The sequence below is a fragment of the Selaginella moellendorffii genome, unplaced genomic scaffold, assembly GCF_000143415.4.
Source record: "Selaginella moellendorffii unplaced genomic scaffold, v1.0 SELMOscaffold_49, whole genome shotgun sequence".
Classification (NCBI taxonomy): Eukaryota; Viridiplantae; Streptophyta; class Lycopodiopsida; order Selaginellales; family Selaginellaceae; genus Selaginella; species Selaginella moellendorffii.
The window spans coordinates 310,442-327,351 of record NW_003314310.1 but is presented as its reverse complement, the minus strand read 5'-3'; the positions used below and the strand labels follow the sequence as shown (position 1 = coordinate 327,351).

General features: G+C 46.3%; 1 protein-coding gene across 1 annotated transcript; it reads left to right on the top strand.

Moving 5' to 3' along the window:
• The first annotated feature begins 4,479 nt into the window (after positions 1 to 4,479).
• Positions 4,480 to 7,324, top strand: LOC9647776. Its single transcript, XM_002981529.2, has 4 exons — positions 4,480 to 4,737; positions 4,799 to 4,825; positions 4,906 to 6,905; positions 6,958 to 7,324. Exons 1-4 carry the CDS (start codon positions 4,506 to 4,508, stop codon positions 7,300 to 7,302), a joined length of 2,604 nt encoding a protein of 867 aa, XP_002981575.1. The 5' UTR covers positions 4,480 to 4,505; the 3' UTR covers positions 7,303 to 7,324.
• Positions 7,325 to 16,910: the final 9,586 nt, after the last annotated feature.

Genomic DNA, 16,910 nt, shown 5'->3' with positions numbered 1-16,910 from the left:
AGCAAAGTAGTTTGTGCTCACTCAAGTTGGAGCACATGATCAAGCTGAACCCTACAATGGTGGTAGGACTTAGAGGTGAATAATTTGGGATTTCAAGTGTGATCAGTGGAGATCAACATCACCACCAAGATTGCTACTTTCTCTTGTTTGGTCTTCAGGTTCACTTGCTTCTGAACTGGTACTTGAAGCCACAAAAGTGGCTTTTCAAATTTACAACCACTAAACATTAGAATGACAACATTTGTGGCCAGATGATTTACTTGCTCAATAGGACTGTAGAGTTCAATCTGTTGGAAGTGGCATCAAAGTCCCCACACTAGGAACCTAAATGGTAGGTTTTGTACAGGTATGTCTAGTTATTTTAGAATGGTTTTTTTTTCTTATGAAGGTTCCATACAATCTCTGAGAGAGCAAGATAAAAAGGTCCTTTCATCTGACAGGTTTCATGCTTTTTCTTCCTATGCTAGAAATGAAGTAGTGACACAGATCTCTTTTTCTACAAACCACTCAGAAGCAAGTGAGCCTCAAGACCAAACAAGAGAAATGGTGGATAGTGGTTGTAAAACCTGAAAAGCCGCTTGTGTGGCTTCAAGTACTAGTTTTGAAGCAAGTGAGGCTCAAGTCAGTCGCAGCCAGCCACTGAAATGCCATGGCATTGGCAGCCATGTCTACCATGGCTGCAACACTCTACCATACAAAGGACTGCCATAGGGAGGAAATTATTTGTGGAGGTTTGCAATGTTGTGGATCTCATGCCTAAGGATGGACAGGGGTCCACAAACTGCACACTAGAGTTCAATGGACAACATAGGAAAACTGATGCAATATAACATTGCTTTGACCTACATATGTTTGCATGTACCACCTAGGTGTAAACTCGCCCCCATTCACCCATGTGTCTACAAAATATCCAGAAATTGCCATATCGCCCACTTAGGCAAATCCTTCCAAGGAACACAGAAGCAGCTATAGCAAGGGAGGTGAGGCAAATCCAAAGTTACCCAACTCACTTGTTAGCCAGAAAAACCAACCAGCCAACCAGTCAAATTAGGAGCTCTAATTCCATGTTGTGCTGCACAAGAGGAATCCCACACCAAAGAGGATGAAGAAGGGCACTCAAAGGGGAGGGGACAGCTTCGGGCCACCATGTTTCCACTGGTTGACCACAGGCCACCCTGAAACTAGTGCTCCATAGCACTAGCACTCCAAAGCACTGAGCAAAGTGCAATTGCCCCCAAAAAAAAATTGTGTGCTACTCAAGCAGTAGCTCCAAGTTTGTCCATTGCTTGGTGTGGCTGGCTGTGGCATAAGCAAAGAAATCAAACATTAAGGTAGAAAGCACTCACCTCGTCCATGGTTTTAGCACAGCCAAGACTCCTGGCTGTTGAGTTGCAGCCAGTTGCAGCTAGCCACAACATTGAAGTGCCATGGCATTGGCAGCCACACCTGCCATGGCCGCACTGCTCTGGCACATGGTAGCTCCTGTGGCTGACCACCATGGGCTGCTTGCCATGGCCCAATTCAATGCAACATATAGGTACATTTCTCCACATCCCCTTAGGGGGTAATACAAAATTTGAGAGTGCACTCTCAGGGTAACTAGTGAAACCATGAGCACGAACACCCAGCGCTGCTCTTGGGTTGTCCGCCTCCCAGATGCCTCCACTGCGAAACTTGAGGCCACCTCCTCCACTCCCCGAGCACGAAAGCCCGGCGCTGCTCTTGGGCCGTCCGCCTCCTAGGTGACTCCGCGGAACTTGAAGCCACCTACTACGCTCCATGCTCTGCGAGACTTGCCTGGAGCGCTCCACTGCCAATGTGCAAAACACTGTCCAGTCGCAACACAGCTCTAACTCGTAGCTCCAAGCGAGGTGTGAATGTCCTCCAGCTCAAGGCTGGAGTGTGCTACCTTGCCTCCCATACGAGACAAGTGTGCTAGCTCATCTTCGACTGAGTCCTAGCCCTGCAATAGGGACTGAGGAAAGGGTGTGAATCTCCTCCAAAGGGAGCAAACTCCAAAGCAAGCGTTAGAGAAGAGATATATGGATCCCCTATGTGTATCACACCGCATCGGCCCCGTTAGCCGCTGGCCCCACTTGTGGTAGCAATCCCTGCCACTGGTTCCAAAAATCCTCCCTTCCTGATCACCTCGAAGCAAAACACCATGCATGGTCGTCCATAGAGAATCCAGAACGCTGGGAACTTCTTCAAGTCCCAGCTGCTCCAAGTCACCCCTAAAGTGACTTCCAGCTCCCTTATTCCTTGATCGCTCGTCTCCGTCACGCGTCAAGGCAAGCAAGATTGCATAGATCTTGGCAAAGAACTCCATTTCTGGAGCTTTTGCAACTGTCCATCCACTATCAAGATGCCTTAAGAGCCTCTTAGGACCGCAGCGACCCACCACCGCCAGCCCTAGAAGCCCTAGCTGCCAAGGAACCCTAGCCCTAGAACAGGGCGAACCCTGGCTGCCGCCCAAGAACCCTAATTCCAGAGCACGAGCTAGGGTCATCCAGATCTCCTGGATCCCAGATTTGAATGAAGCGCTACTACTAGGAGTGCTTCTCGCCACTCCCTAGATGTCAGCCGTGAAGTTGAATCAAGAAAAAGAGCGAAAACCAAGCCGTGAGAGTGAAAAAGGAAAAAAAATAGCCCGTCCTTTGCCATAGCCACTCCGGCAAAGCTATTGGAGCGCTATTGTTGCTAGCGACGTCCCTCTTCCTCGCCTCAATCACTCCCATAGCCCAATTTCCCCCTAGAACCAAAAGCCCCAAGTCATGAAGCTTGTAAACCCTAGCCGCCGCCGCAGCTAGGGTGAGCAAGATCTCCAGATCTGTGGCAGATGTAGGAGGACGTGATGCTCCACTCCTACAAGCCCCTGTTGAAGGAATCGAAGAAACTCCCAGCTGTTTGGGAGAAATCGCGATCCAAGCGTGGAGATGCTGCTTTCAAGAGAAGAGAGGAAGAGGAAGGAGGAGAGCCCTACGTGCTGCTGCTGCGGTGCGTGAAATGCTGCTGCCGTCCTCCACACTCCCTCCCTCGCTCCTCCTCACACACTCTCTCCAACGCCTTCTAGCTTGCTCCCAAACTTTAGGTCTAGGTCCCTTGGGTCCTTGCCATGGCCCAGTTCAAACAAATGCTAAAGAAATGACTTTCTTATTTTATACTTTTTGTGTTTGAATGAATACCAAGAAAAGTAAATTTAATAAATTGCTATGCCTTGCATGTAGCAACACTTGGTTTGCTTAATAATAGTGTTTTTTTTTACTTATTAATCCAATTGATTAAATAAAGTTTATAATTATAAGCATGTTTGTAATTTATTAATACAAGATTAGTTTTATTGCATATCAACCATTATTAGATGATAGAATAAAAAATAATAGACAAAAAAGGGTTTAAGAAAGTTTATAAATTATAAATACAAGATTAATCTAAATGAATAACAATAGTTGGTAGAATATCCTAGAATATCCAAGTATGTTCTAGCTGTATCCAATACCATACAGGTTTGTTTAAGAAAACCAAAAACTTGTTTTAATCTGGTGAGATTACTAAGCCTTTTTAAATGTTATAATAATTTGCTGCATGTTGCATGAATGCTTTAGATGGTAAACTAAACTAAGGAAGTGTTTAGGAAAGTTTAAAAATTATTTAATCTAAATGAATAACAACTATTAGTAAAATATCCTAGAATATTCAAGCATATTTTAAGTATATTCACTACCAACCCACAACAAAAAAATTTAAATTTAGAAAATTCTTTGTATTAAAACTCATAAAGTTTTTAGTATTTACATCATATCTAGTTAATAAACTAAGTTGTTGCATATATTTTATATAAAAACTTATATATATTTATAACATTAAAGTTTATTCAGGTCCATATTCCACTAGAGAAAGTTATTTGACTTTGGCTAATCAAATGAATTGAGCTTTAATAATCCCTGTTCCATTGTAACCCAAAGGTTCTTTCACGGCATCGGAATTTAGCCATAAAATGTACTCAGCACTTAGGGTGTAGAAAAACTTTTAATTAATAAAATTTTGCTGAGTCATTAAAAGTGGTTCTAAATTTTGCAGTGCTTCTTTTTAAGGCATTTTATTTTCTCAAAAGTTTCACAACTATGTTTTCAAATACTACAGTTGAAAAATAGAGAAGAAATCTCAAAAGGATCAAAATATTATTGAATAACCACCACAAGGTATACTTTATCTTCCATTCTAACTTCATTGTAAACAAGTTTTTCCATTCAATCCATTCAATCAATAACATGATTGGTAAAAAATAAATAAAACATTGAGCTAATAAAACAATAAAATAAAAAATATAAATTTGTGATTTGACAGAGATTAGAATTTTTGGTGTGATAGATTATTTTAATGCTAAAACTTCAACTTTCCCAGAATATAAGAGTTTGAAATTTACACTTAAGAAGTCTGATTCTGGAATATTCATATGAGATCTGAACCGTTGATTTGCATCATAGCTAGGGTTAGCAGTGGGGATGGCGTCTGGATCTGAGCCCATGCCGGTGGATGGGCCGATTTTCAGCCTTGAAAGGCAAATAGAGGGAGTCGAGAAGCAAATATGTGAGGCTGAGGAGCAGCTGAAGGCAACAAATGATGCTGAGGAGGAGCGGTACTGGCGGAAAAGGGAGAAGCAGCTGAGGCAAAAGGAGAACCAGCTGAGGCGAAAGGAGAACCAGCTGAGGGAAGAAAAGCTTATCTTACTCAAGGGTAAGCATTGGATTTTGGTCTTGACTTGTTCTTCCATCGCTGACAAATTTTGTTTTTGCAGCGCCTTCAGCTCCTACCACTGATTCTGGTAAGATTTACGATGTTCTCTGGTGAACTGACGAAGCGTTACTTGTGTGTTCATTGGTCTCCTTCTATGTGATCAAGCAGATGTGCAAGGTATCTTGGACCATGTATGGAACCAGATACATAGAGCAGATCGAGAACTTCTTGAGCCAAGCGATTTGAAGGCCAGCTATCCAGACGTTTGCATAGGGACGGTTCCTCAAGCTCCTGGCAGTCGTAAACCTTGCCTTCTCTGGCATTGCCTCGAGGAGCCTTTTCGGGCCTCCAAATACATTCTGGATCAAGTGGATATAGCCCGTCCTGGCCTGGTGGTCCTTTTCGATGTTTCTGGCTCTGGAAAGACTCGAACACTATATGAGATTGCAGTGGACCGTTTGGCTCTGTATTTTGTTGGTGTTCCTATGGGACGGATTGGATCGGAGGGCTCTGCAGACTTGGATGCGCTGGTTAGTCGGCTAATGGTTCTGTATCCAGGAAACCAGTCAATTCCGATGGGCGTGACGCGGTGCTGCTTCAAAGCTGTTCTTCTCAGCAGATTCTTCATCCTAGACAAGTTGAAGGAGGTAGCAGGAAGCATGCCACCTCAGGCTTGGGCCAAGTACTGGTTGTTTAAGCAGGTTGGATTTGCGTTACGAGCCTTCCAGAATGACCCTTTCTACGTTCTAAGCGATAGACTACTCGAGTTAGTATCCAGTGACTGTGGGATCGAAGGGGTATTTGATCGTTTGATCAAGACGCATAAGAGGGAATGGAGGGGGCCGATTATACTCGACGAATGCCAGGTGGTGCAGGACACCTTGGTGAATAGGTTTGATTCACCTACAGCTGGCTCAAGAACAGGATCTCTTTTGGATGTGTTTGTGCCGGCGTTGTTCGATGCTGGGTTTCGCACAAGCACGTTCTACTATTCTGGTACAGGAGGAAGTATGGTTTCTGTTGCACGCAATATTTCTGCTACATTCAAACAGAGACTTTCAGTTACAATGTTCTGTCACTTTGGGGGATTTTATGAGGAGGCCGACCTGAAGGATTATGCTAGTCGGATCCTTAAAGATACATCACAGGTGGATTTTCACAGGGTCTTCCAGCTATACAAGGGGAGGTATAGGTTTTTTGTTTCAGCATTAGAATCGTTTATTTCCGAAAAGTTACCGCTCAGCAAAGCAACTGCTTACTTTGTTGAATACGCCAACTTGGTTTCTACTACAGAGTACAGGCCAATGGCAGTTAACACTTTGGGACGGAGAGTGCCCTTTCTTGACAAAACAGTCTACAGAAGTGTAAAAGACTTTTTTCGGAAGCATCCCCTGGCTCTCGAAAAACTGAGTCTTATACTCTTCCATCAGTTCTATGGATTGAATGTTGCCGTCAAGAACCCCAGCTTGAGTTTAATTCAATATGGACTTGCGAGGTTGGATGGCCATCGGAGGCTTGAAATGCAAGACTTGGATTCTTCGAAGGAAGGGTCAGACACAGCAAATGTTCTACTGCGTATTGAGGAGCCTCTTGTTCTCCATTCTTTGTGGCACTATTTAACAGTCGGCGAACCAGCAGGCTTATCGAGTATAGCGGATACTGATTATAGCGGAATTGGGCAGGGATACGAAATGACTGCAGTGGAGATGATTGCAAAAGCAATGGACGGGATGCAACCTGCAAATTTGATCTCTAGTTTTCTTCAAGATGGTGTGTACACAGTCACTTCACATGAGTTAGAGATTCCAGAAATCTACACTAGAAGAGCGAAGCTTGTGAAACCAAGGATCCACACTGAACAGGTGGCGCAGATGAGACATGATCATCGTAAAGGCTCGGATGTGCATGATGTCAACGCATCAAGATATACTTTGCAGGAGTACATCAATGCCGTCAAGGAGAGGGACGTCTTCCCATCCGTTTTATGGACAGGAGAATCCGGATTTGGGCCAGACGCCTTGTTTTTTCTAGACATGTCGGAGGGAGATGGAGGTGGTCAAGGACAAGTCTCAGAGACTGACACTGCTTGCTCTACCTCGCAGCAGCAACACCCGATGATCCTTATTCCCGTTCTTGTGCAAGTTAAGACAAGTAAGACGCTTGACCAGGTAAGCATCATGTCATCTTTTGATGTAATTGGACTTTTTTCTTTTATTGTAGGGTACTGTCAATAATGCTTTTTATACCTTGGATCTGAACAAGCTTTTCCAACACAAGAGTACACCGACCCCAACTGAAGTTGCTGGCGCTAACTCTCTTCGAGAGTTAGCTTGTAATGGGTGTATTAAACTCGTGGTTTCTACAGACTTTGTCAATCTGGAGCAACAGCTATGGAACCTCTATTTGAGGGAGGAAGCATGCAGCAGTCGAGCTTCTATTAAAAGAGGTGAAAAGAAGGATTTGAGCACAAAAGCCTTGCTTGGTGTTATTGGTAAAGATAACATCTTGGCTTTTGTTGATTCATGGCTTTTTGAGGCGATGTTTGTTCTTAAAGATGCAATTTGAGTAATACATTATATGTATTTTTTCCTTTCTGTTCTGGAAAGATTTCTTGGGCCCTGTAAGGAACCAACTCGCCGAGGTGTCGTAGGCTAAAGGAACTCTGAAAGCATGACCAAAATGACAAAGAGTTCATCGAATGGGACCAAGTCGAAGATCGAGTCCAAGACCGACTCTAGGACCAAGTTCGAGATAGAGTCCGGAATCGAGTCCGAGACCGACTCGGGGACCGAGTTCGAGTCCGAGTTCGAGACCGAGTTCGAGACGGAGTCCGAGATCCAAAATCAGGTCCGAGACCGAGTCCGAGGTCGAGTCCGAGGTCGGGTCCGAGATCGGGTCCGAGATCGAGTCCGAGATCGAGTCCGAGACTGAATCCGAAGTCGGATCTGAAATCGGGTCCGAGATCGAGCCAGAGACTAAGTCCAAATACTAATACGGGTCAAGGGGTGAAAGCCCAAAGTGTGCGTCTCCCAGGGGGGGGGGGGCTGCAGGGGGTTCCAAAAGTATAGTAGGGATAGTGAGGTCCAGGAACCAGTTTTGAAGGGACTCTTTAGTGGGGCTCCCAAACCGACTTGAGGTTGGGACTGGGACCGAAGGGCCTTGGGTGGGAGTGAGCATGGACTTGGTTGGTGCCGGAGGGGCCATCCAAGGAAGTGCTCAAGAGCAACTCCCACTCCCGAAAGGGAAACCGATTGCGGTGCTCCCGGCTCATGTGGAGTGGTGCCCCACTTGAGTACCATGCGGCTCATTGGTCCTCGCCCTGCCTAGGGGCTAGGGCATTCCTTCGGGATGGAAGTGGGGGGTTGAGGTACCCATACCGGGCCGCTAGGCCACGGTGTTTCGCCCCGGCGTCCCGAAGCAAGTGTTGCACTCAAGACTTGGGATTTAGAGGGTCCCATGGTCAAGTCTTGTGGTACCAAGGGATGTTAGGAATCTGGAAGCTTGTTGTGCTTGGCTGCTTGTGCTTGCGGGGAGTGTAGCCGAACCTTAAGTCCAGTCTAACTCGGGGAGGGGGATTGGGAGTGATTTGGGAATCCATGGATGGATGGCTAACACTCCGTTGCTCGTGCAGTGAGTAGCTGAGACCAAGTAGGAGCTGGTACCATAGGCGAGAACCTTGGCAAGGGAACTTAGCAAAAGCCAAGGCAGTGTTGGACGGATAGTCGAGGTAAGCTGGCAAATTGGAAAGGAAAAATTTGTGGCTTACAATTTGGTATCGGAGCCTTTTCCTCAGTTCTAGTGAAGGATAGAGGCGGATTGCTGGGAGATGGCAAGGGCAGAGCATAAGTGAACCCAGGTGGAGACGGAACCTCCGCCGGAGCTAGAGCCTCCGGTTGAACAAGAGGCTATGGATGAGGAATCCTTGCATGAGGAGGACTCCAGTGAGGAAACTTCCAAACAGGAGTTCGGTGGCGAGGATCGGTCGTCCAAGGCTCGATTGGACGTGCTAGAAGGACAGTTGGCACAGACCAATGCTCTGCTGGAGACTCTCGTACGCAAGTTAAAGCGTGACGAGAAGCGGAAGAAAAAGCGAAAGACTGCGGATGCTGGCAGCGCAAAAGGTGCGGACCATTCGGCAAGGACTGAGGCAAAATCAGACAAGGTCGAACAGACCGAAGTGGAATCAGTCCCTCAGGCAGTTCCCAAATACAAACCAAAGCCCCCACCGGTCTTCAAGGGAGTGAACGACTATAAGGTTGTGGAGGATTGGTTTTACGATATGGAGGACTACTTCCGAGCGTTGCGGTTACCGAGCTCGGAGAAGGTCCCATGTGCAAAACCATACTTGGCAGATAATGCCAAGTCTTGGTGGAGAACAACGGAGGCAAACGAAGGACCGGTGGTCACTTGGGACATGATGAAGGCGAGGATCCGCGCAACATACGTTCCTCCGAATGCCACTCTGCATCTGAGAGATGAGCTGAGTAGGCTGAAGCAGACTGGAACCATCCAAGAATATGTGAATGGGTTCATGGCAAAGAGGATACTGGTCACGGACATGGGGGATATGGATGCGTTCCATGCCTTCATATCAGGTTTGCAAACCTGGGCTCGCGGCGAGGTGATGCGGTGGAACCCGACCAACTACAAGGAAGCGTTGGATGCGGCCATCAAGGTGCATTTCAACGATAACCTGCGAAAGGGGAACACAACGGGGTCGGGATCCACGTTTAGCAAAGGGGCCAAACCAAGGGGAACATATAACAGGGGGAAATTCAAGAAGAGTTTCTCTAAGAATGAGTCCTCGGGGTTCCGGAAAGGCAAATCCGGTGGCCAGCGAGCGAGTACGTGGGGGAGTCAAGCGAAAAAAGACAAACCCACGGATAAGAAGGTCAAGTCGTATAGCAGCGTGGGAAACAATGTATGCTACAACTGCGGTGAAGCGGGACACTTTTCAAGGGAATGTCCCTACCCGAAGAAGGCCAGAGCCAATATGGCCATCAAGTCGGGTGAAGTCCAAACTGAGGTATGTGATCCAGTCCCTAACTCAAAGTTACTCATTACACGAGCAACTTTGGTAGAGAGTCGTTCGCGACATCTACTAGCCCTTCGAGGAAAACTCGGAGGTAGCTTTGTTAAGATCCTTATTGACACGGGTGCTTCGGATAATTTTGTGGCTGCAGACATAGTCCGGCAAGCCGAACTAATGGTGCAGCGGCTAGGCGAACTAAGGACTATAGAGTTTGTTTAAGGTAGCCAAAGCACCGATGAGGTACTTCGACAAGCGAGAGTCGAAGTAGGGACGTGGAAAGTAGACATGGATTTCACCGTGTTGGACATGGCGGGATTTGACGTGATCTTCGGAATGGATTGGTTCAATCGGTTCGTGGTAGCCCTACATGGACAAGGTAGGAACCTTGTGGTACTGGCGAATGCCCAAGGAAGAAGATCTAGGGTGGAGGCCCAGGATCTAAAGGTAGGGCAAAGCAAGGCCAAAGAATCTTGCTTAAACCTGGTGTCCACGAGAGGACAACTCACTAAAGGAACTAAGGCAGCCTTTTTGTGCTTACTCTCGGCGAAGAGTGACAAAAAGACAGGAACGGAAGAAGTACCTTTAGTGATCCAGCAGGTGTTGGACCAATTCCAGGATACCATGCCGGAGGAGCTACCGGCGGGGTTACCCCCCGCACGACCGATAGAACATAAGATTGAGCTGGTCGAGGGTGCTGAGGCGGTGGTTTGTCCCCCCTATCGTTTGAACGAAAAAGAACTCAAGGAGCTCAAGTGCCAACTAGAGGAGTTGGTGGACAAAGGGTATGTTAGGTTGAGCAAGTCGCCATATGGGGCACCGGTGTTATTTGTGAAAAAGAAAGATGGTTCTATGCGCATGTGCATAGACTACCGGTTGCTCAACAAGTATACAAAGAAGAACAAGTACCCTTTGCCAAGGATTGAGGACCTGTTCGATAGGTTGGGAAAGGCAAAATACTTCTTGAGGATTGACCTAAGGTCAGGATACTACCAGATCAGGGTAGCCGAGGAAGATGTCGAGAAGACAACCTGTCGAACGAGGTATGGGAGCTTTGAGTTTCTGGTGATGCCCTTCGGGCTATGCAATGTGCCGGCAACATTTTCGGCGCTGATGAACCACATCTTTGTACCCTATCTGGATCACTTCATGGTCGTCTATATCAACGACATCCTGATCTATAGCGAGACGCTAGAGGAGCATGCCGAACACTTGGCGAAGGTGTTTGAGAAACTAAGGGAACACAAACTATATGCTAAAGAGAGCAAATGTGACTTTGCTCAACAAGAGGTAAAGTTTCTCGGGCATGTGGTGGGCCAAGACGGGCTCAAGGTGGACCCGGAGAAGGTCCAAGCGATCCAGGAATGGGAGCGACCATCGAATGTACACGAGTTAAGGGCATTCTTGGGGCTATGCAACTACTATCGAAAGTTTATCAGACACTATTCGAAAGTAACCCTACCCTTAACGGACCAAACGGGAAAAGGGAAGATGGTATGGACAGCGGAATGCGAGGCGGCATTCGTCCACCTCAAGGGGAAGTTGAGGAAGGCTCCTGTGTTGACATTACCAGATTTTGGTAAGGACTTTGAGGTAGACACGGATGCTTCGGACTTTGTGTTAGGCGCTGTTTTGAAGCAAAACAACCATCCAATAGCGTTCTTCTCGAAGAAGTTGGACAAGGCTCAACGGAAGTGGCCTGCCCACGAGAAGGAATTGTTTGCGGTGGTCAAGGCGCTCAAGGAGTGGCGACACTACCTTGGGAGACACTTCAAGGTTTACACGGACAATGTGGCAACGAAACACTTCTTGTCACAGCCCGACCTGAGAGGGAAACAAGGTCGGTGGGCCAATGCCTTGGCCGAGTTCGATTGCGAAATTCTGTACAAGCCTAGGAAGAGCAACATCGTGGCAGATGCGCTAAGTCGAAAAGCGAGCTTGAGGTTGGCGATATCCAGCGCAACAGCAACCTTCTGGGACGATGTGCGGACAGCATATGAGAACGATGGTCTAGCACAAGAAGTGTTATTGAGGAATCTAGAGGCGCGGGAAGCTCACCAAAGAGGTGAGCTGCCAACGGAAGAGAAAACAGGCTATGCAGAACGTAATGGACCAAAAAGCGTCGGGATGTGGAGTTCCAAGCTGGGGAGAAGGTGTGGCTGAACACCAAGAACCTCAGGCTACCAAGTGGGATCAGCCGGAAGTTGACCCAAAGGTAAAAATGCATGTATTCCTGTAAATGAATTGATCTTGAGTTCCTTAAGCAGGTTCGTAGGGCCTTACGAGATTAAGGCTCGAATCGGTAAAGTGGCTTACCGTCTCCGACTTCCTCGAGAGATGGGGAAGATGCATCCCGTGTTCCACGTGAACTTACTCAAGCCGTATTTTGAGGATCCGCTTCGCAAGGACCAAGTAAGACCTTTACCTGAGGTTATCCAAGGGGAGGAGGAATATGAAGTCGAGGCCATCCTCAATGCGCGCAAGAGCAAGCGACAAGGACGCGAGGTGAGAGAGTTCCATGTGAAGTGGAAAAATTTCCACACTGCAAAGCAACATGGGAACCGGAGGAGAACCTCGCGAACGCGCGAGACCTAGTGGAGGAATTTCTGCATGGTAGAACTCTATGTACTTATGCCAAGTTCAATTAAAAATATCAATTTGCAAAGTTGAGCAAGTGGCATATGTTGGGACCCAAAGGCGCGCCGAAGGTAAGCTAATTAGCATGGGTTAGCTAGGTCGACCAGGCGTAGGGAGCTACGCCCGACTCCCTGCGGGGATGTCGAATCTGTAGACGTATTCTACGGAGGTTGGGTTCGAGTCCCAACCCCCTAGTAAAGCAAGGCTGGGTTCAAGTCCCGACCCCATACTAGGGCGTGGTGAGGTGAGGAGTATAGGGACACCTATATTCCGTTGTCATGAGCTCTTGGCCGGGGAGGCTAACTTAGGCACACCGCTAAGTGGGGGGATGCCCCCGGAGACATGATCAACAAGTTGTAGGATCAAAAGAGAGACGTTCGATGTGGGCATCGAACTTCTTCTATGGGTGGTGGAGTTGTAAGGAACCAACTCGCCGAGGTGTCGTAGGCTAAAGGAACCCCGAAAGCATGACCAAAATGACAAAGAGTTCATCGGATGGGACCAAGTCGAAGATCGAGTCCAAGACCGACTCTAGGACCGAGTTCGAGATAGAGTCCGGAATCGAGTCCGAGACCGACTCGGGGACCGAGTTCGAGTCCGAGTTCGAGACCGAGTTCGAGACGGAGTCCGAGATCCGAAATCGGGTCCGAGACCGAGGTCCGAGATCGGGTCCGAGATCGGGTCCGAGATCGAGTCCGAGATCGAGTTCGAGACCGAATCCGAAGTCGGATCCGAAATCGGGTCCGAGATCGAGCCAGAGACTAAGTCCAAATACAAATACGGGTCAAGGGGTGAAAGCCCAAAGCGTGCGTCTCCCAGGGGGGGGGGGGCTGCAGGGGGTTCCAAAAGTATAATAGGGATAGTGAGGTCCAGGAACCAGTTTTGAAGGGACTCTTTAGTGGGGCTCCCAAACCGACTTGAGGTTGGGACTGGGACCGAAGGGCCTTGGGTGGGAGTGAGCATGGACTTGGTTGGTGCCGGAGGGGCCATCCAAGGAAGTGCTCAAGAGCAGCTCCCACTCCCGAAAGGGAAACCGATTGCAGTGCTCCCAGCTCATGTGGAGTGGTGCCCCACTTGAGTACTATGCGGCTCATTGGTCCTCGCCCTGCCTAGGGGCTTGGGCCTTCCTTCAGGATGGAAGTGGGGGGGTAGAGGTACCCATACCAGGCCGCTAGGCCACGGTGTTTCGCCCCGGCGTCCCGAAGCAAGTGTTGCACTCAAGACTTGGGATTTAGAGGGTCCCATGATCAAGTCTTGTGGTACCAAGGGATGTTAGGAATCTGGAAGCTTGTTGTGCTTGGCTGCTTGTGCTTGCGGGGAGTGTAGCCGAACCTTAAGTCCAGTCTAACTCGGGGAGGGGGATTGGGAGTGATTTGGGAATCCGTGGATGGATGGCTAACACTCCGTTGCTCGTGCAGTGAGTAGCTGAGACCAAGTAGGAGCTGGTACCATAGGTGAGAACCTTGGCAAGGGAACTTAGCAAAAGCCAAGGCAGTGTTGGACGGATAGTCGAGGTAAGCTGGAAAATTGGAAAGGAAAAATTTGTGGCTTACAGGCCCCACCCTTAGTGGGGAGCCACATTGCCATTGCCATTGCGAAGGTCTATTTTTATCACTCATTTTTCATAATATCTTTCCATGATAATGGTTGATGTTGATTTCCATAACCATTCTGGGAATACCTGCTATACCAATGGCCTTCCAGATTTTTGCTGCAATCAGAGATCAATGTCATTGTCAACCACCAAGATTGCTACTTTCTCTTGTTTGGTCTTGAGGCTCACACCTGAAGCCTCACAAGTGGCTTTTCAGGTTTTACAGCCACTATATATTGGAATTACAACATTTATGGCCAAATGATTTGCTGTAGAGTTCAGTCTATTAGAAAAAGAGGCAGCCAAGTTCCTACACTAGGAGCTTTTATATATAGGTTTTCATGCAGTCTTCTAGTGTTGGATGGTGCAAGCGTTAATGAATTCTTGAGGCATCTACACAAAATAGAAATTGCAATAAAGAGATGATGGGTGGACTAGGTGGGTGAGGTGTGGTGGATTGCAGGTGGGTGAAATGGCATGGTAAGCTAGGACTGGGTTGGAGAGGTGGCATGCAAGGTGGTGAGATGTAGCAGGCTGGTAATACAACAAAACACACTAGTTAATATAATATTAAGGTATATTAGGGTAAAGAACTTTATTTATCTAGGGGAGCTTTTGAGGTAGTTTGAGGGTGGTTGGGTGGCAAGGAACCTCAAGAAGAGGCATAACATAGTCTAGGGACCTTTGTTTTTGGCACTAGGTCAAAAGAAATATGAATATTAAAGATGAAAATCGTAATTTATGATAAGGTTACTTTATAAAATGGTTTATCATTTGATGAGGACATCAAACTTCATTTAAGGGTGGTGGAGTTGTGAGACACAAATCCTTGAGCCCCAAAGTGCAAATGAAAGTGTGCCACATAGTAATGGTTGAAGCAGGAGTTCAATGAGCGTAACATGTTTGGACCAAAAGCTTTAACTTGAAAAGTCGAAAATGGGAGTGGAACTCGCAACAATGTGCTCAAGGAACAAGCACGAAGAGATCAATGAATAAGTCTCTAGAAAGAGATACAAGAAGGATTAACACATGGCAAGTGTCATAATAGGTGAAAGTGTCGCGACCAAATTTGAGAAGGAGTTTGAGAAAGGATCCAAAATAGAGTCTAAGATGGAGTTTAAGAAGGAGTCTGAGATAGAGTTCGAGATATATCCAAAATGGAGTCTAAGGAGTTCAAGATGGAGTCCGGATGGAGACTAAGATCAAGTCCAAGATGGAGTCTGAGTAGAAAGAGTGTGGGGGTTAGACTTTAGTGGAATTAATTTGGTTAGGAAAGGCTAATATAACCTAGAAAGGCTACACCCATGTAATAGGTGATGATATAACCACTAAAGAGTCTAAAGCTAAAGTAAACACAAATAGACGAGTGGGGTAACTTAGTGAAGTGATCAAGAGCTGCCTCTAGCTCCACTGGGAGATCGGATAGTTAACACTCCCAATCCAAATATAGTTGGCACTACTTACTTGGATATTTGGTCTGGCTCATTAGAACCTCGCTCTAGCCATATGGCTAGGGCACCCAAAGACTGAAGGTGGGGGGAGTACCCATGAAGCTCATGTAGTGCTATAGTGTTTTGACCAAGTGTAAAGGCAGAGTGGCATGGTTATGACACTTTGATGGTGGTTATGGATCAGTTGTTGACGATTGCATACTTGATTTCAACTATATAAACAATGGATGCAAAGCAAGTTATAAAGCTCTTTTCTCAAGAAGTAGTATGGGTTCATGGACTTCTTAAGGGCTGAGTAGTTTTTGAGTTGAGCTCAAGTCAATGAAAGTCAATATAGTCCACCAAATACAAAATTTGATGTTCAAATGATTGATTCGGGATGAACCAACAATTCTATTCAAAACTTAAGACATATTTTCAGTCCAAGGAAAAGATAAATAATATAAGTCCAATAAGAAAATAAATATCAGAAGAAACTCTATAATACCACTATAAAATTTGACTAAATAAAAAACTAAACTTAGTCTTCCTCGACATCCATATCCACAAAAGGAGGAGTTTGTATAGTATTATGCTCTCTAACTATGGGCTTTTATTGTATATGAGATTGTGCCATTGCTTCTGCATAACATGGCAAATTATAGCCCACATCATCGATCCACCTAATATACACAACCATAATAGAATTACTATAATGAGAAATTTATACTTTATTATCACTTGTTATAAAATGTCCTAAGAACACCTTCAAATGCACTCTCCTTCTCCAGTGCAAAAACTGTAAGTCTATTTAACTGCTATCACTATTAAACCAAAACCTGCTGTAGCATCAAGCACAATCCCCTTAGGAGGACAAAACAACTATGGGAGGATTTGCATGGCCTTTGGTGAATGGTGTCGATAGTCAAGAAACTCTATATAATGGTCCTTGTTGATGACATTCGGGATGATATCTGTTGAGCTATCATATCCTGACACTAGAACACAAATATGTCACTCATCATCATTCTAGAACTTCTGTTGGATGCATCTCCAAAACTCTAGCCACCGGTGGTTTCCATCAATAATGAAGAACATTCGGCCTACAAAGACTTATACCTCCTTGTGGCATGCCATCAAAGTATCAAACTCTTGAGATTTCCTCTGCCATATTTGATCCCAAGTTTGCTCGATCTTGTGAGTAACCATGTCTATGCGATTTGTTCCGGGGAATGATGACGACACAATAAATGATCCAGCAGTGTACATCTGTGAAAGAGGTATAAATAGTCATGTTGAGGTCATAGGCTAAACGCACCCAATGACTCTGTTTAAGATGGCAAAGTGGAATTTGAAGATGTTGGGATCCTTTCCAAGCCATTTTACCTAACACCCAACTGATAGTTCATTCTTGAGCCTAAACAATAGTCTTGCGTACTCACTCATTCAAGATCGTGTCAACCTCTATGTATGGGTGGACCGC

What these genes read in the sequence shown, in the direction of transcription:
- LOC9647776 (XM_002981529.2), top strand. Translation starts at nt 4,506, where the DNA reads ATGGCGTCTGGATCTGAGCCCATGCCGGTGGATGGGCCGATTTTCAGC. An exon ending in AAAGCTTATCTTACTCAAGG is followed by an intron (nt 4,738 to 4,798) that starts GTAAGCATTGGA and finishes TTGTTTTTGCAG; the next exon opens with CGCCTTCAGCTCCTACCACT. An exon ending in CAAGTAAGACGCTTGACCAG is followed by an intron (nt 6,906 to 6,957) that starts GTAAGCATCATG and finishes CTTTTATTGTAG; the next exon opens with GGTACTGTCAATAATGCTTT.